Genomic DNA, 20,566 nt, shown 5'->3' with positions numbered 1-20,566 from the left:
CTGTTTGTCTGTTACTGGTGTATAAGAATGTTTGTGATTTTTGCACATTGATTTTGTATCCTGAGACTTTACTGAAGTTGCTTATCAGCTTAGGGAGATTTTGGGCTGAGACGATGGGGTTTTCTAAATATACAACCATGTCATCTGCAAACATGGACAATTTGACTTCCTCTTTTCCTAACTGAATACCCCTCATTTATTTCTCCTGCCTGATTGCCCTGGACAAAACTTCCAACACCATGCTGAACAGGAGTGGTAAGAGAGGGCATTCCTGTCTTGTGCCAGTTTTCAAAGGGAATGCATCGTTTTGCCCATTCAGTATGATATTGGCTGTGGGTTTGTCATAAATAGCTCTTATTATTTTGAGATACATACCATCAATACCGAATTTATTGAGAGTTTTTAGCATGAAGGGCTGTTGAATTTTGTCAAAGGCCTTTTCTACATCTATTGAGATAATCATGTGGTTTTTGTCTTTGGTTCTGTTTATATGCTGGATTACATTAATTGATTTGCATATGTTGAACCAGTCTTGCATCCCAGGGATAAAGCCCACTTGGTCATGGTGGATAAACTTTTTGATGTGCTGCTGGATTTGGTTTACCATACTTTATTGAGGATTTTTGCATCCACATTCATCAGGGATATTGGTCTAAAATTCTCTTTTTTTGTTGTGTCTCTGCCAGGCTTTGGTATCAGGAAGATTTTGGCCTCATAAAATGAGTTAGGGACGATTCCCTCTTTTTCTATTGACTGGAATAGTTTCAGAAGGAATGGTATCAGCTCCTCCTTGTACCTCTGGTAGAATTTGTCTGTGAATCCGTCTGGTCCTGGACTATTTTTGGTTGGTAGGCTAATAATTATTGTCTCAATTTCAGAGTCTGTTATTGGTCTATTCAGGGATTCAACTTCTTTCTGGTTTGGTCTTGGCAGAGCATATGTGTCCAAGAATTCATCCATTTCTTCTAGGTTTTCTTCTTTATTTGCGTAGAGTTGTTTATAGTATTCTCTGATGGTAGTTTGTTCTGTGGGGTCGGTGGTGATATCCCCTTTATCATTTTTTATTCCATCTATTTGATGCTTCTCTTTTCTTTTTTATTTGTCTTGCTAGTGGTCTAAAAATTTTGTTGATCTTTTCAAAAAACCAACTCCTGGATTCATTGATTTTTTGAAGGATTTTTTGTGTCTCTATCTCCTTCAGTTCTGCTCTTAGTTATTTCTTGCCTTCCGCTAGCTTTTGAATGTGTTTGCTCTTGCCTCTCTAGTTCTTTTAATTGTCATGTTAGGGTGTCAATTTTAGATCTTTCCTGCTTTCTCTTGAGGGCATTTAGTGCTATAAATTTCCCTCTACACACTGCTTTAAATGTGTCCCAGAGATTCTGGTATGTTGTATCTTTGTTCTCATTGGTTTCAAAGAACATCTTTATTTCTGCCTTCATTTCATTATGTACCCAGTAGTCATTCAGGAGCAGGCTGTTGTGTTTCCATGTAGCTGGACGGTTGTGACAGAGTTTCTTAATCCTGAGTTCTAGTTTGATTGCACTGTGGTCTGAGAGACAGTTTGTTAAAATTTCTGTTCTTTTACATTTGCTGAGGAGTGCTTTACTTCCAACTATGTGGTCAATTTTGGAATAAGTGCAATGTGGTGCTGAGAAGAATGTATATTCTGTTGATTTGGGGTGGAGAGTTCTGCAGATGTCTATTAGGTGCACTTGGTGCAGAGCTGAGTTCAATTCCTGGGTATCCTTGTTAACTTTCTGTCTTGTTGATCTGTCTAATGGTGACAGTGGGGTGTTAAAGTCTCCCATTATTATTGTGTGGGAGTCTAAGTCTCTTTGTAAGTCTCTAAGGACTTGCTTTATGAATCTGGGTGCATACATATTGGTATTGGTATTGGTATTGGGTGCATACATATTTAGGATATATCATTAGCTCTTCTTGTTGAATTGATCCTTTTACCATTATGTAATGGCCTTCTTTGTCTCTTTTGATCTTTGATGGTTTCAAGTCTGTCTTATCAGAGACAAGGATTGCAACTCTTGCCTTTTTTTGTTTTCCATTTGCTTGGTAGATCTTCCTCCATCCCTTTATTTTGAGCCTATGTGAGTCTCTGCACGTGAGATGGGTCTCCTGAATAAAGCACACTGATTGGTCTTGACTCTTTATCCAATTTGCCAGTCTGTGTCTTTTAATTGGAGCATTTAACCCATTTACATATAAGGTTAACATTGTTATGTGTGAATCTGATCCTGTCATTATGATGTCAGCTGGTTATTTTGTTCGTTAGGTGATGCAGTTTCTTCCTAGCATCAATGGTCTTTTACATTTTGGCATGTTTTTGCAGTGGCTGATAGCAGTTGTTCCTTTCCATGTTTAGGGCTTCCTTCAGGACCTCTTGCAGGGCAGGCCTGGTGGTGACAAAATCTCTCAGCATTTGCTTGTCTGTAAAGGATTTTATTTCTTCTTCACTCATGAAACTTAGTTTGGCTCTATATGAAATTCTGGTTTGAAAATTCTTTTCTTTAAGAATGTTGAATCTCTTCTGGCTTGTAGAGTTTCTGCGGAGAGATCTGCTGTTAGTCTGATGGGCTTCCCTTTGTGGGTAACCCGACCTTTCTCTCTGGCTGCCCTTAGCCTTTTTCCCTTCGTTTCAACTTTGGTGAATCTGACAATTATGTGTCTTGGAGTTGCTCTTCTCGAGGAGTATCTTTGTGGCATTCTCTGTATTTCCTGAATTTGAATGTTGGCCTGCTTGCTAGGTTGGGAAAGTTCTCCTGGATAATATCCTGCAGAGTGTTTTCCAGCTTGGTTCCATTCTCCCCGTCACTTTCAGGTACACCAATCAGATGTAGATTCTGTCTTTTCACACAGTCCGATATTTCTTGCAGGCTTTGTTCATTTCTTTTTAGTCTTTTTTCTCTAAACTTCTCTTCTTGCTTCATTTCATTCATTTGATCTTCAATCACTGACACTCTTTCTTCCAGTTGGTTGAATTGGTTACTGGAGCTTGTGCATTTGTCATGTAGTTCTCCTACCATGGTTTTCAGCTCTATCAGGTCATTTAAGGACTTCTCTCTACATTGGTTATTCTAGTTAGCCATTCGTCTAAACTTTTTTTAAGGTTTTTAGTTTCTTTGCGATGGGTTCGAACTTCCTCCTTTAGCTTGGAGAAGTTTGATTGTTTGAAACCTTCTTCTCTCAACTCGTCAAACTCATTCTCCATCCAGCTTTGTTCCATTGCTGGTGAGGAGCTATGTTCCTTTGGAGGGGGAGAGGCGCTGTGATTTTTAGAATTTTCAGCGTTTCTGCTCTGTTTTTTCCCCTTCTTTGTGGTTTTATCTATGTTTGGTCTTTGATGATGGTGACATACAGATGGGGTTTTGGTGTGGATGTCCTTTCTGTTTGCCAGTTTTCCTTCTAACAGTCAGGACCCTCAGCTGCAGGTCTGTTGGAGTTTGCTGGAGGTCCACTCCATACCCTGTTTGCGTAGGTATCAGCAGCAGAGGCTGCGGAAGAGTGAATATTGCTGAACAGCAAATGTTGCTGTCTGATTGTTCCTCTGGAAGCGTCTTCTCAGAGGGGTACCCAGTCGTATGAGGTGTCAGTCTGCCCCTACTGGGGGGTGCCTCCCAGTTAGGCTACTTGGGGGTCAGGGACCAACTTGAGGAGGCAGTCTGTCCGTTCTCAGATCTCAAACTCCATGCTGGGAGAGCCACTGCTCTCTTCAAAGCTGACAGACAGGGACATTTAAATCTGCAGAGGTTTCTGCTGCATTTTGTTTGGCTATGCCCTGTCCCCAGAGGTGGAGTCTACAGAGGCAGGCAGGCCTCCTTGAGCTGTAGTGGCCCCCACCCAGTTCGAGCTTCCTGGCTGCTTTGTTTACCTACTCAAGCCTCAGCAATGGTGGGCACCCCTCCCCCAGCCTCGCTGCTGCCTTGCAGTTAGATCTCAGACTGCTGTGCTAGTAATGAGGGAGGCCCCATGGGTGTGGGACCCTCCAAGCCAGGCATGGAATATAATCTCCCGGTGTGCCATTTGCTAAGACCCTTGGAAAAGTGCAGAATTAGGGTGGGAGTAATTTGATTTTCCAGGTGCTGTGTGTCACGGTTTCCCTTGGCCAGGAAAGGGAATTCCCTTACCCCTTGTGTTTCCCGGGAGAGGCGATGCCTTGCCCTGCTTCGGCTCTCACTCGGTGGGCTGCACCTAACATCCTGCACCCACTGTCTGACACACCCCAGTGAGATGAACCTGGTATCTCAGTTGCAGAAATCACCCGTCTTCTGTGTTGCTCACACCAGGAGCTGTAGCCTGTAGCTGTTCCTGTTGGGCTATCTTGGAATCACCTCAACCTTGACTTTTTAAAAAATATCAACCAAGCAGTAAAATGTCTATTGATTTGTCTGATGTCACCTCATGATTAGGTTTGGGTTATACATTTTTGGCAGCATTATCACTGAAGCGGTATTTGTCTTTTTCAGATCATCTTATTAGGATGCACATGATGTGGGCTGTGCCAACATCAGTGGTGTTAGGTTTAATGACTTGGCCTAAAGAGGTATGTGACAAGTTTTCTCATTATTGAATTACTATTTTCCTCTGAAAGAAATAAGCAATTTGATAAGATATTCATAGATATGTATATTTACTTCTTTTTATCAAACTTTCCACCTACTACTTTTAAAGCTCACTAATAATTTTCTAATTTTATTATTATTTGTACATTTATAGTTAGAATCCTATGAAAAAGAGCCTTCTCTGCTCTTCTATTATTTATTCATTCATTTATTTCTTCATGTGTATCAGTCTGGACCTATACAGATTCTTTATTCAATGAGTTATCATCCATTACTATCATTCTAATTTTTATGCTCAAACTGTCCCTGGCTTGGACAATGGGAACCCTTTCAAGTCGGCTTCTGGGTCCTATGATTATGATAACACTTTCCTACTTTCTGTCACAAGAAGGTCCGGCCTTATCTATAGCTTTCCTGGACTCAGTCCTAGATTAAGCACTTTCTATGAAAGTCCTGGTTTCTTATGCAGAATAAAATTAGAATAGAAAATCAGGTACTAGGGATGCTCACTGTGCACTCACTGCTACTGGTGCATCATTGCTCCTAGGAGAGCACAGAGACACACAAATAGTACACATACAGTATACATATTATACCTATATATCTATTCATCTAATATGTTTAAAAGCATGAATTAATAAGATTACAACAATTCCAACTTAATAGCATAACACAATCTAGTCTTCTCTCATTCCACATCGTAACTAAATTCCCCAAAAGTGAGAAAACTGTCTCCCTCAATATATTTAATCATTTGGTCACTCCTAGAATACAGAATAAGCAGGTTTAGAACTGCCAACTCATACTAAGACAAACCAAACTTATAAGCAAAATAGTTCAATATTTAACTTCTGCAGTAAAATGAACATACTTTGAGATGTATACATCTTCTGTGCACAATATTTTGACAAACAGATTAGTATACCTGGGTAAACCATACTTCTAATTATATCCCTTCCTAGAGCAACTTCCTTTGGTGTGCATGCATGTACACATACATACACACACGTGTATGAAGGCAGTCATATAGTTTGCATTCTTCCGGCTTTCTTCCTCAGCATAATGTCTACGAGATTCATCCATGTTGCAGGTTATATCAGTAGTCAGTTCCTTTTTGTATCTAACACCCCAATGTGTTTGCCAGTGCTCCTGTTGGTGGACATCAGGGTTGTTTCTAGCTTTGGGCTATTATGAATAAACTTCCCATAAGTGCTCCTGAACTAGTCTTTTTCTGGACATATGTTTTTATTTCTTTTGGATAAAAACCAGAAAAGGAATTGCTGGGTAAAAGGGAGTATGTTTAGCATTTAAAAAAAAAAAAACTGGCCAACTCTTTTCCTAAAGTGGATGTAACATCTAACATCTCCATCAAGCAATGTATGAAAGCTCTTGGTTTTTCACATTCTAGACAACAGTTTATGTGGCCACTCTTTATTAGTGTTATTTTATTGATTTTTAAAAACTATTCTATCAATGACTAACGGGGGGTGTTAAAATTTCCAACTATGATTATGAATTTTTTCTTATTTTTCTTTTCTTTTTGTCAATTTGTTTCATATAGTTTGAAAGTCTTATTCTTAGGTGCACAGATATTTGTAACTGTATTGTTTTCTTGATGAACTGGCCCCTTTATTATTATAAAATGTTCCCTTTTATTTCTAGTAACACATCTACTCAAAGCCTATTTTATCTATGGCCACTTGGGATTCTATTTACTTAGTATCTGCATTGAGCATCTTTTTCCATATTTTCATTTTCATAATATTTATCTTTATATTTGAACAGTACCTGCTATAAACAGTATACAGATAATTGAGAAACAGAATAGTGGCAGACAAAATATTAAAAAATAAAAAAACAAAAATGTTGAAGGACTGAAGAAAATAGACTTTAGTTTTATAATGACATGAAATTAAAAGGAAAAAAAAAAAAATCAAGAAATGACCAAGAAAAATATCACTGAGTAAATGAGATCTATTTTAGAAAAGTTATGAAATAGAAGTTATATATAAACAAGTATAAGGTATTTTTCCATCTACAGATTAAAAAATGAAACACTACCGCAACTTTTCAAGCAGAAACTAATCAAGAAGACAAAGCCCCCTCTTCAAGTTCTTGCAATATAATTTATTCAAAAATATAATACACAAAAATGTAGTTAATACATTCATAGTGTAATATTCATAAAGTTAGAACTCTAAATACAGGTGGGGGAGAGCTGAGAGAATGGAGAAATTCATGTAAGGACTAGAATAATGTAGGTGAGACTCGAAGAGAAGATAAAACTTAGGCAAAGCCAGCTAGAAACAAAACATTTCCAAGGGTGAAAAATGAGAAGACAGTGAGCAGCCTGAACTACAAAGAAAGTAGGACTGGCAAATAGTGGTGCAAGCAGAGTACGGAGCATTACAGAAAACCTGAAAATCTGACAGAGGAGTTTGGACTTTGTTCTTCAATGACAGAAGAATGAATTGCAGGGAAAAAAAAGCTCAAAATAGGACGCATTAGTTATGCACACTGCATAATTCATCTTGTGAATCAGTGGCCTTTTTGAAAGGGGATGGAATTTTAAGTAAAAAGAACTTAATTAGAATACCCCAAATCATCACATACAGATATCATACAGAAGGCTTTGGCTATTCAGATTGTTTACATCTTGTATTAGTCTATTTTCACTGCTATAAAGGAATACCTGATGTTGGCTAATTTATACAGAAAAGAGGCTTCACAGTTCTGCAGGCTGTCCAAGCAAGAGTCGAGTATCTGCTTGGCTTCTGGTGAGGCCCAGGAAGCTCTTACTCATGATGGAAGGCAAAAGGAAGCCAGCGTGTCACAAGGTAGGAGAGGCAGCAAGAAAGATGCCAGACTCTTTTAAACCACCACTTCCCACATGAAATAACAGGGCGAGAACTCACTTATTACCATGGGGAGGGCACCAAGCCATTCATAAAAGATCCACCCCCATGACCACTCCTCCCACCAGGCCTCACCTCCAACACTGAGGATCACATTTTAACATGAGATTCGAGGGGGACAAACATCCAAACTATATAATTCCACCTCTGCTTCCCGCCCCGCTCAACTCTCATGTCCTTCTCACATTGCAAAATATAATCATCCCTTCCCAAGAGTCCCCTAAAGTTTTAACTAATTGCAGCATCAACTCAAAAGTCTGAAATCTCATCTAACAATCAAGGCACATTCCTTTCACTTGTGAGCCTGTATGATTAAAAGCAAAGTATTTACTTCTAATAAAGAATGGTGGTACAGGCATTGGGTAAGCATCCCCATTCTAAAAGGGAGAAACTATCCCCAAAAAGGCGTGATAGGCCCCACACAAGTCCAAAAACCAACAGGGTAGACATTAAACTTCAAAGTTTCAAAATAATGCTTTACTCCATGACCAGCATCCAGGGAACACTGGTACAAGTGGTGGCCCTGGGCAGCTCTGCCCCTATGGGTTTGCAGGGTGCAGCCCCTGTGGCTGCTCTCATAGGTTGGAGTTGAAAGCCTGCACCTTTTCCAGGCTCAGGGTGCAAGCTGTCAGTGGCTCTACCACTCAAGTAGGCCTGGGTGGTGGCAGCCCCGCTCCTACAGCTCCACTAAGCAGTGATCCAGGTAGGACTCTGTGTGGGAGCTCCAACCTCACATTTCCCTTAGCACTGTCCTACTAGGATCTTTCTGTGAGGACTCTACCCATGAGGCAGGCTTCTGCCTGGGCATACAGGCTTTCCCACACATCCTCTGAAATCTAGATGGAAACTGCCAAGCCTCCTTCACTCTTGCATTCTGTGCACTTGCAGACTTAACACACCATGTGGAAGCTGCCAAGGCTTACAGCTTATGCACTCTGGACCAGTGGCCCAAGGGATACCTGCAGCCCTCTGAGGCACAGCTAGAACTGGAGCAGCTGGGACAACCATAAAAATTTTCAAACTTTAAATCAATTAAAAATAATTGTCTGCATTATAAAGATGTTTAAATTAAAAGACAAATATACAAATAAAAATTATGCCATTCCCTTGCCCATTTTCTTTTTTTATTTTAGATTTCAGTGTTTCCCAAAACACATTCTATGAGAAGGAAAACAACCAATTTTGAAGAAAGTTTCAGCTTTGTTAAAAAGCTACGGAATATCAAGCAGTTAAATTAACACCAGTGCCTTTCCTTATCAACAAACAAACCAGTTATGGTGAGTCTTGAACTATATCTAAATGTATCTAATGAGTATACATTAAAAAAAAATTCTGTCTACCTGAAATCTTCAAACTCTTCTTTTCCCACTTTTCTGTTTCCTGTCTTTGTCTCTACCAGTGTTTTCAAATTACACAATGAAACTAAAGTGGAATTGTAGAGGAGGAAATGAGTTAACACTGCTAAATGCTTTGAAGACCAGTTTATATCCATGGTTTTGGAACAACTCATCTTTTTATAGTATTTGAAATAAAGGTTATAATAGTTTGTGTCTTGTTTTAGGCATATAGTGCTTAAATGACAGGTAAATAAAAAAACATTACATGTTCTTAGACAACAATGAGGACCTGTGAGAGGGCTGATGCTGCTGACTATCTTGCTTATCAATATTTGTAAGGGCTGGTAAAATCACAGCTGAAGTGTACTTCTCCCTTTTCCACCTAAACAAGCATTACTGAAAACTCCTGGCATTTTAAATCATTATTATTATTATTATTGGTTTTTTTTTTTGGAAACAGAATCTTGCTCTATCACTCACGCTGGAGTGCAGTGGCACAATCCCGGCTCACTGCAACCTCCGCCTTCTGGGTTCAGCAATTCTCTGCCTCATCCTCCCAAGTAGCTGGGACTACAGATGCAGGCTGCCACATCTGGCTAATTTTTTGTATTTTAATAGAGAAGGAGTTTCACCGTGTTGCTCAGGCTGTTCTCAAACTCCTGAGCTCAGGCAATCCACCTGCCTCGGCCTCCCAAAGTGCTCGGATTACAGGCGTGAGCCACTGCACCCGGCCTAAATCATCGTTTTTTAAAAACCTCAGTAATCACCATGAAGACTCTGTTTCTAAAATGGAAAACGATGGAACAAAATACAATACTGAAAATAAGAGAAAACAAGTCTGAATAAGGCTGATCACACTGGTTGGCCTGAGGCATATGGATAGACTTAACAGTATTTTCCTTTCCTTGGCTGACTTTATACAGTTAGTCAACCTTAGTTTGTAGTCAAAAATCAGTTTACTAGCCATGTCAGATCACTGTAATATACTGCATATGAGAAAAGTTAGTATTTTGAGTGTCAAGCAATTTGTACACTTCTACAAATGTACAAATATGTACCTATACACAATTTTTGCTGAAAGTGCAAACTTTATATATAACAAATTTAAGTTAGTAAAAAGCACCTACATAATTACATATTAACTGTGTATACACATTTTTCAATACAGATATGCAGGATTTATGGAAGGCCCAAGAATATACTTCAGCCCAAAGCATATGACCACAGAGATGTCCCTTTCCACTCTGGCCATAGAGGTTTAATTTCTTCTTTCCATCCCATTCCAGACCCCTCCAACTATCTAGAATCCTTTATCCACCAACGAAGATGCAATCTCCTACTTTATCCTAGCACTAGTGCAAGGCAAAGGGGCTTAGGGAGCAGGTTATGTAGTGAGATAGGGGGTAAAAAAAACCCTTTACCCTTACTCTTTAGTAACTCTAATATCTACACAAATCCCATCCCATCACCCCAATCTCACCTGAAGCCTTCTCATTGGCCTCATTTACAGTGTTTGCCCTAGTTTCTATGTTCAAAAAACTAAGGAAGCTGGTTCTTCATTAATGGTAGCTAAAAGTAGCTAAAAGTAAACCTAGATTTTTCTCCTGAAATACAGATAAATTATGTAGTTTATGTATGTGGAAGTGTTACATATTCTTTAAGTGAAAAGAACCTATTACTTACTTAAGATTTCTGGAAATTTTGTTCTTTTTCCTATGACTATTACTTAACCTGTTAGCTGGGTTCACCAGTTAGCAGTTATAACTTTAAAGGATTATGTGCTTGCTTCTAAAATGCATAGGTGAAGGTAGCTTCCCTAAGTAAGAAATAGGAGAAGGCAAGGAGAGCACAATAAACCATGTGGCATTCTGATCTGCTACTCTGCCTTATCATGATCCTCTCCTCTCGTATCTTGAATTTCCATTCGCATCTACAAATGTGTTTCTTTATTAACTTCTCCTCTTACATTGCAAAAATAGGTATTTACCAAGGGTTTTTACTTAGTTATCTTCTCTCTCATTCAAAACAATCCACTTACCTGAAGGGTTGGTCTAATCTTATAACTTGAATTGTCCCCTCTACTTTGCTGTCTTTTGCTTATTTATTTCCAAGAGGCTTCTGGTGATTCCTTTTTGGTTGTCAAACTTGCAACTCTAATTTTAAAATCTAAGTTTCAATAAATTATTGCTTCTCAAATCAAAAACAACTCATCATGTACGGTTCTCCACCTCTCAAATAAGGCCCACAGTTAATCATCAACCAGTTTTTTTTTTCTTTCTTTTTTTTTTTGTCAAATGGTTTTGTAGTTCTCCCTCACTCCAGTTCATTGTACGGACTCCTATTATACAAAGCACCCCAAGGCATAATTCTTTACTCAGAAATACAAATTGAAGATTGCAGGTCTTCCATCATCTGTCTGACCTGGCGTATGACTTACTCTTCTAATCTGAATTCTCACCATTCTCCTTCACCTACCTAGGACTCTCCAAAGTTCTACTGAACCACTCAAAGCTTTCCATCATGTCATATTTATATTACCTCTGTATCCCCAAGTATTTAGCATAGTTCCTCACACTAGTAAAACAGAGAAGAAAAGAAAATTTGGATCATTAATAACAGGAGATGAGGTGAAAGGGATTTAAAAATGTGGATCCATGAGGTTATCAGAATATAAAAAGGTAATACCCATAGGTTATCAGTTCTCCTTTATATGACTCTGTACAAGAGTTAAAACATCTGAGAGCAGTGGCTCTGAATGGGCATTGCTCCATACCTGAAAATATCTCAGGTGGTTTCTGGTTAGCTCAGTTACTGGGAAATGACACTGACAGTGTGTGGGCAAGGGCCAAAACTGCTTTATGTTTTGGAATAAAAGGGACAGTCACATTAAAAAAAAAAAAAATGTCCTGGCTGGGAGTGGTGGCTCATGCCTGTAATCCCAGCCCTGTGGGAGGCCGAGGCAGGCGGATCACGAGATCAGGAGATCGAGACCATCCTAACCAACATAGTGAAACCCTGTCTCTACTAAAATACAAAAAATTAGCCAGGTGTGGTGGCGCATACCTGTAGGCCCAGCTACTTGGGAGGCTGAGGCAGGGTAATCGCTTGAACCCAGGAGGTAGAGGATGCAGTGAGCCGAGATTGTGCCACTGCACTCCAGCCTGGTGACAGAGTGAGACTCTGTCTCAAAACAAAACAAAACAAAACAGTCCTTCATTTGTCACAACTCTGAAATGTCCTGAACAACTTTCATGCTGACAAAACCCCTGCTTATACTCATCAAGCTTAGAGAGTAACTTCATTTTGAATATAAAGAAAAAATAACTTTTTGCAGTTTTGCTATACAATCTTTTATAAACATGCCTTATACACTGATTGTACTTTGTTTTGTTTGGGACTTTAATAAGAGCTAGTCATCATTTTGAAAAACAAAATTCTATCACAGAAAACAACATTGCCCATAGTGTTCAACATTCATATATACACATTTGTATCCATCTCATTTATAACTCTTTCTTTTTCTAGATTAATACATTCCCTCTCAGAAAATAAATTCTCCACATGAATGGTAAAGCCTGTTATGGTGAAAATAATACTGAACTTAAGGCAGTAAATTTGTCATTGAGCCCCCATTTGCCCATGTATAAAATGGTTATGTGCTTTGCTTACCTTACAGTCATTATGGGAATCAAACTGATAAAATGAACAGGAAGTATGTTATAAAATATTAAGTCCTATATGCATTTTACAAGGGAAACAAACCATTAACAATAATGCCGACTAGAAATGAAACAGAAAAAAAGGTCATAAAAAGATTCTACCTCCAGTGGCAGTGTGTTGGCTCACACCTGTAATCCCAGCACTTTGGGAGGTCAAGGCGGACGTATCACCTGAGATCAGGAGTTCGAAACCAGCCTGACCAACATGGTGAAACCCCGTCTCTAGTAAAAATACAAAAATTAGCTGGGTGTCATGGCATCTGCCTGTAATCCCAGCTACTAGGGAAACTGAGGGAGAAAAATCACTTGAACCCAAAAGGCAGAGATTGCAGTGAGCCAAGATCGCGCCATTGCACTCCTGCCTGGGCAACAAGAGCAAAACTCTATCTCAAAAAAAAAAAAAAAAAAAGATTCTACCTCCACTATGTTCAACAAATTACAGTGTAAAAACTTAACAACATACAGGATTAGTAATATGTTAATACTTAATAAGATCAAACTCTAAACCTATGCTGTCCAATACTGTAGTCACACATATGTTGAAGTATAAAATACATGCTGGATTTAAAGAACTTATTACAGGCCAGGTGCAGTTGGGTTCACACCTGTAATTTCAGCACTTTGGGAGGCTGAGGCAGGCAAGATTGCTTGAGCTCAAGAGTTCGAGAGCAGCTTGGTGAAACCATGTCTCTACAAAAAAATACAAAATTAGCCAGCTATGGTGGCTTGTGCCTGTAGCCCCAGATACTCAGGAGTCTGAGGCAGGAGAATTGCTTGAGCCTGAGGAGGCTGAGGCTGCAGTGAGCTGAGATCACACCACTGTACTCCAGCCTGGGCAACAGAGCAATAACCTGTCTCAAAAAACAAACACAAAAATAAAAATAGAGAACTTAGTACAAAATTAAAGTATATTATTGGAAATAATTTATTTTTTAAAAATGGCCAATAAAAAATGCAAAATTACATTTTTTGCTTGCATTAATTTCTGACAGACATTCTGCTGTAAATAAACAATGCAATAACAATATTCATAAACAGAAACATTACTGATCTTCGGCTAAGAAGACAATAAAGAATGTACACTCACTTCATCAGTGAGTTCTCCAAATACTGTTATGACATCTATCAAAAGACTTGCAGTATAGAAGGACTTGATCATGTTTCTGGAAGAGAAAAGAGAGTCGGTCTAGTTTAAATATGAAACACATTAAAATGTAGTTTTGTCATGTAGCTGTAAGAAAAAAAAATTCCTATCTTTATAAAAGCACTCTGAAATTATTGTTTTAAATAAAATCAGATTTCAAGAAAGTAACAAAAATGGTTTTATAATCTGTTACTATGAGAAAGTAACAAGGCTCATATTACAAGTAAATGCGCCACGGCAAGACTTTTTGTATGTTTTTGATTTTAGAAAAATGTAATTATAGTATTATCTGACTCCATATGAAACCATAATGTATTTCTTTACATGCAAATATTATACTGAAAACTCATTTGAATTGACTGGGGTGGGTACCTTCAAAATCAAAATCAAAATTAAAATCATGAGGCGAGGTTGTGATTTTGGCTAAAATCAACTCAGATTTTACTAAATGTTAAACAACAGCTAAGTAGAGTATATTTACTAAGTAAATAAATCTGCCTGGGTATTTCTTCTTTCAGCCATTTTCTTTTAAGAGAAAGGCCAGAATTTGTAACCTAAAATTACTGTGAGGTTCGATAATTTTTTCTAAAAAAACCTAAACCAATCAGCAGGTTAGAAAGTGTTCCAGAGAAAACTAGTTAGTTTTGGTTATACAGTTACAAAATTAATAAAATAATTTTTATTTTTCTCTTTACTTACTTGTGAAATCGCCCGGCACGATCTTCATTGTCTGCATACAAAAACATTTTCAAAGCATAATTCTCCAAATGGGCACAACCCACTATTTCTTGAGTAATAGCTTCATTATCACCCAACTGCTTCTTTAGCTAAAATAAAATCAGATACATAGCTTATGATTTTGGACTCTTAGAAGTGTTGGCTTAATTACAAATAATTCTAATAATCATTTTAAGTAAATTATTTTACATTCATTTCAATAAAAGATGTTATCAATGAAATCTTGCAAAAATAGTTGGTATGCCTCTGCCCAATGCATTTAAAACAAAATCCAATGCTTACAACTTTGAAGAAACACACTTATGATAAACTGAAAATATAATTTAGCTCTAACAATCAAAATAACCAAGCATAAAACGATAACATATTCAATTATCCATATGAAGGAAGCATCAAATACTTCAAAATGATGTTTTATTACCCAAACTATAAGTTATTCTAAAAATAGAATTAGAAAATAATTTCTAGGCATATATAACTTAAAATTTTAATTTATTCCCATTTTTTCTGTCAAATCTAAAAAAAAAAAGACTAGAAGGTTCATCATGTCCTAAAATAATATCTCTAGGCTGGCCACAGCGACTCACGCCTGTAATCCCAGCACTTTGGGAGGCCAAGGGGGCGGGTCACGAGGTCAGGAAATTGAGACCATCCTGGCTAACATGGTGAAACCCCATCTCTACTAAAAATACAAAAAGAAATTAGCCGGGCATGGTGGTGGTCAGCTGTAGTCCCAGCTACTCGGGAGGCTGAGGCAGGAGAATGGCATGAACCCGGGAGGAGGAGCTTGCAGTGAGCCAAGATCGCGCCACTGCATTCCAGCCTGGACGAATGAGCTAGACTATGTCTCAAAAATAAATAAATAAATAAATAATAATAATATAATAATGTCTCTCAGAGCACATCATGTAAAAAACAAAAAAGATCTAATTCTAAGTAAGGTATAAGACAACAAACTCAGAATCAAATTATGGAAGCTTTTAAAATTTAGACAAATATATACTTGCAATCAGTGCAACTTATATCTGTAAATTTTTAGCCCTTTTCTATAGACAAAATAATTTAAAACATTAAAAAAAAGTTCCTAATTTTTACTCAGACTACAATACAGGAATAAAATAACTCCCTGGAGTATCAGATCTGAGCATCATACTAGTTGATGAAAAACTGCTTTTTTTTTTAAAGTAAAAAATTAAAATTAAAAGAAGCCCCAGGATTTTTCATAAAATCAGCAAAGTAAATACTTTCATAATTAAACAGAATAACTTACGGTCCAGAAGAGATTTAACGCTGAAATTTAAGGAAATTTTATCTATGTTTATCCTGAACAAAACAGAAAAAAGAAAAAAAAAAAAAAACCCACAGGTAACAGTAATTTATGTATCCAAACTGCAAAATCATTTGTAAAGGCAGATTTCGTTATAGAGTAATTTTAGTGAGGGTAGGCCACTTCATCTCATCTTCATCAGAAAATATCTGACAGCAAAAACATAATATATTTGAAGTTTTAAAACTGTAATACAAACATCATAGTGTGCCCTCACCACAGAATAAACTTACCCTACCTGTCATTTAATGTAGGTAGTGATAAATTCCTGATGAGTCCCTTTATAAATGTGATTTTACACTTCAGAAAACTGTTTGAATTTTGTCTTATCCAAGAACTATTATCTGAGCTACTACTGCTATGCAGTGAAGTTAATAAAGAGACATTATACTACACAAAAAGCTAGAGTTGGATTTTACAAATATACTGCTATGTGTGAGAAACATTCTCTTCTACCCCAACCCATTCCCTAAAAAGAGAGTACTCAAATTTATCTTGTATCCACAGAAGCAGCTGTAGAAATGGAAGGCCAGATAGGTTCCAGGAACAGCTGAATTTCCTCAGTGTTGCCATGAGGCTGATTTTGGGTACTTAACAGTAGCAGATGACAGGAGTCAATAAGCCAGAGAGCCAAACCAAGTGAGAGAACACTACTGCCCATGGCTGCTTTATACAACTAGGTAGGAAGTTCTGTCTTCGCATAAGTCTTGTTTGAATGATAACCTCCTAAAAATACATAAAAACAATGAAAACAATGAAAAGCTCTGGGCTGACTAGTATAAGTGTTCTCATTTTGGTTTTTATTTGTCTAAATTTTCTCAAAGCAAAATAATACAACTGATAGAATAAATAGGTTTCTAATTCTCCTGAGGTTGGATATCCAAATAAGCAAATAAAAAGTAAGTCACGACTATTAATGTAACAGTCTTGGAGGAGATGAATTAATGAGTGTACCCTGACTTTGTTAGAAGAGAAACCAGGTATGGCTGAGTCCAGGAGTTACAGGACAGAGTCCTCATTACTAAGTGTGACTACTAAGGTTGGCACTGCCGTCTTTGTGCACTGACATCCAATCCAATAGGCACTTCTCAGTAAGTACCTCTACAGTGATCTGTGAAGTTATATTAGGTTCAAGAAGGTGATTAACTAGTCACCTACCACTTTCCTGCTAGCAGGGAAGGATGCCTAAACCCTAAGAATATCTTGCCCTTGGGAACCCAGAGAGGGAGGAAGAAAAGATAAGTAATTGGCATCATTTCCTTCATTGTTCCTTTCACTAAATACACACCCTATTATTTCATTATTACAAGAAATATTAAGATTCCCAAATTAATCACCCATGTAACTGCAAGGGAAGGTTAGAAAGGGTTTTTTACGGTTGGGCATGGTGGCTTATGCCTGTAATCCCAGCACTTTGGGAGGCTGAGGTGAGTGTATAACTTGAGGTCAGGAGTGGGAGACCAGCCTGGTCAAGAAGGTCAAACTCCATCTCTACCAAAATATACAAAAAAACTAGCTGGGCGTGTTTAGTGAGTGCCTGTAGTCCTAGCTACCTGGGAGGCTGACGTAGGAGAATTGCTTGAACCTGGGAGGTGGAGGTTGCAGCAAGCTGAGAGATCACGCCACTGCAACGCACTCCAGCCTGGGTGACAGAGTGAGACTCTGTCTCAATTTAAAAAAAAAAAAAAGAAAAGGTTTTTCACCTATAAAAGGATGAGCCAAAGGCTATCTATAATAATGTGGAACAAGATACGATGGCATATGCAAAGATATTTGAACATACTTTAATTAACACTCATAACTCCTCTGGAAGTATACAGTAAATAATTGAAAAAACTTATGTACTAGTTTTTCCTCAGGTATAATGGCATTGTTGATTGTTGCCAAGGGAAAGAACTAAAATGACAACACAGACACACAAATGAATAAAATGGTATTTTAACCATAACCGGAAAATAAATGATTAGTGTTCAACTTACAGCTTCTAACTGATCCATTAACTTTGATAAAAATTTGCGACATTCAGGAGTTTTACTATCGATCTTCATTCCAGTCTGCATTGCGTATAAACGACCTAGAAAGAAAAGATAATTTGAACAATTTCATTTTTAAAAATCCATGTTTATGAGTGTTTAAAATATAATTGCTAATAAATAATTTAAAATTCAAGTACATTTAGAAATAAAACTGATTTACTATGGAAGTTATAAACCTAAAAAGCACAAAAATATTATCCAAAGAATGCAAGATATCCATAATGATAAATTTTTTTTATCAAGTAAAGCCTTCTCTTCTGGCATTATGCAAAAAAAAAAAAAAAAAAAAGAATGACTAGGTATGTCCTAAGCTATCAAAGGCAACTATAATTTAATTGGTAAGACAAAGCACACAGCAAACAACCATACGTACAAGAGCACCTGCCAAATGCCAAATAAGTGATACTGACAAAATATATAAAATGGGCTGGGATAGTGGGAAATGAGACTTGAACTGCGGTTTATAGAAAGAATTGCTACAGTAATTTTACATATACTCTCTCTTTGAATAAATATATCTTCTCTTCAAAGAGTTAATAAAAACAACTGAGATAAGGCTAAACCTAAACAGCTGACACCACAATTTTAGTTGTTTTCCCAGTGATAAGAACTGTGAACAGTTCTGGTGGTAATTGCTGTTACCACTGATGTATACATACGATGTCTGTAATTGACCCCTTACATTCAACAATATGCCCTGGAGATCTGTGTCAGTGTTAATGTTCTACAGTATGAATGCATCAAGGTAACAAAAGCACATTCAGGCAGCTCTCAAAATTTCATTATAACTAATGTTGTGCATAAATGCAACAACAAAATGCAACGAAATTTTTGAATGAAGACTGATGGTAAAACTCATGAATTGCAAAATACCTCCTTGTGCACAATGCAAGAGAGTTCCCAGGGGAACCAAGAGGTGAGATTCCTGGGTCATAGTCTCTGTGCCTTTTTCATTTTGAGACCTACTGTTAAGCTGCCCCCACAAAACAAAAGTATCAATACACAGTTGTATCTGCAATATATACAAGCACTCATTTTGCCTAAACTCACAAAACACTTATTAAACTTACATTCCTATCAACCTGAAGACTAAAAGCACTCTGTTTGATTTTATATTTTCTTTCCTAACCACTAAAAAACTATTAGGTATTTACTGAACAGCCCTATATTCTCATTTATGAATTAAGGATAGCTATCAAAATAAAATAATCTTCTGCCAAATTGGTTTGCTTTTAAACAAATTGACTTGTAGCAATTCTTTACACAGTATGAAGTAGAGATATAATGTTCCCCCACCAAATGAAATCTTCTACGTGTTTATTCTGTCTCTACCCTAACTAGAATTTACACTCCATGATGACAAGGATGTTAGTCTATTTGGTTTGCTGATGTATCCTTGGCATCTAGGATAGAGGTTGGCCCTTGATAAACATTTTCTGAATAGATAAACACATGAATGAAAGAATAGCTCATTTTATCCTACTGATTTAAATGTCATTTTTATCATTCATTATCATATATTAAGTTTCCATGGTATACTAGGGCCCAGCTCTGTATACTGCCTACCCTGCTGTGCTATTCTATGGGTCTATCGTTGTTTGATTTACTAGAGCTTTATAACAAAGCTGAATATATGAAACTCTCAGAATTTCCAACACAATTATGTTTACATGTCAAAAATTCTCTTTAAAAATTAATACATGCGTGAAACAGTTACCTATTTATCATATCTGTGTGTTTTAAATTTTAATGGTTTTATCTGGAGAAACTGCTTTTTAGTGCTTAGGCTTTGAGGGCGTCATATTACAGAGCTTGAAGTTTAATTTAATAACGTATTCATAACCACATATCAATTTTAAGGATTCGATCCATCTAGATATTAAGGAGAGAGAGAGAAAAAACAGAGTTCCAAAAGTTTCACCGAGATTTACTGCTACCCAGTGTAGTGCATGTTGCTTTCACTGCACACTAACTAGCACTGGAGATCACTTTGACATACAAAGGGATTCTAATTTGATCTCAGATTAAATGTTACCTTCTCACAAGGTAATATCTATAAGTCTTAATATGCCCTTTCCTCCTCAAATTTAAGCTTATTGTATTTTACTGTATTGCCAAAATTTCCCAAAGAATATTAGGTATCCCTTATCTTATTTTTAAGAGGATACTTCTAGCAGAAAGTAGGATCAGTTCCATGCCAGGTGGCTCATATTCCCCTAAGAGAGCCACCACCCTAAGTTATACTGAAGCTAGCTAGGTCCTTGAGACCCATATGATCCAAGGGATTGGCAAAACAATTGGCTAGAGTATCAAAAATAAAATATTAGCATTTCTATTGATACTTTATCTAATTCTTTAAAAATTTATATTTTACATATCTCTTATAATACAGTATTAGTACATCAATATGTAAATGTAATTCATAAATAGTTTACATAACATATTGCAGATTTGTGTTCAATGTTTTTTCTAACTCATATGGATAGGTGATGAAAAGGTCGAGAATTGCTGCTTTATGGCATCCTTACCTTACTCCTCTCAACTATGAACTATGTTTTCTTGCCCCAACCTAGCCCATGCCTCTTCCCCACACCCCCATACCTTCTACCAAAATCCCATGGAACCACTGCTTTTCATCAGCGTACTCCTCTATATTTTCTGATTCCTTCTCCTTCTCTGTCTTAACTAAAAGCAGATATCACTTGAAGAAATCACTGTATTTGCAGTCCTCTTTAGTAACTTAAAAAAAAAAAATCTATCACATACCTCCTTAGGA

At 37.3% G+C, this 20,566-nt stretch overlaps 1 protein-coding gene across 1 annotated transcript in view; it reads right to left on the bottom strand.

Annotated features, from left to right (window-relative positions):
- Window positions 1-20,566, bottom strand: part of VTA1 (vesicle trafficking 1) — an 81,557-nt gene that overhangs the window by 41,976 nt on the left and 19,015 nt on the right. Inside the window, exons 2-4 of the mRNA XM_010354965.2 lie at window positions 17,734-17,828; window positions 14,389-14,516; window positions 13,633-13,708 (exon numbers count right to left, since the gene is read on the bottom strand). Coding sequence (XP_010353267.1) covers window positions 13,633-13,708; window positions 14,389-14,516; window positions 17,734-17,828 — 299 coding nt within the window. The remainder of the gene's footprint in view (window positions 1-13,632; window positions 13,709-14,388; window positions 14,517-17,733; window positions 17,829-20,566) is intronic.

Source organism: Rhinopithecus roxellana, chromosome 4 (genome assembly GCF_007565055.1).
Source record: "Rhinopithecus roxellana isolate Shanxi Qingling chromosome 4, ASM756505v1, whole genome shotgun sequence".
Lineage (NCBI taxonomy): Eukaryota > Metazoa > Chordata > Mammalia > Primates > Cercopithecidae > Rhinopithecus > Rhinopithecus roxellana.
Note: the sequence above shows the minus strand (reverse complement) of the source record. Positions and strands in the feature narration are given on the sequence as shown.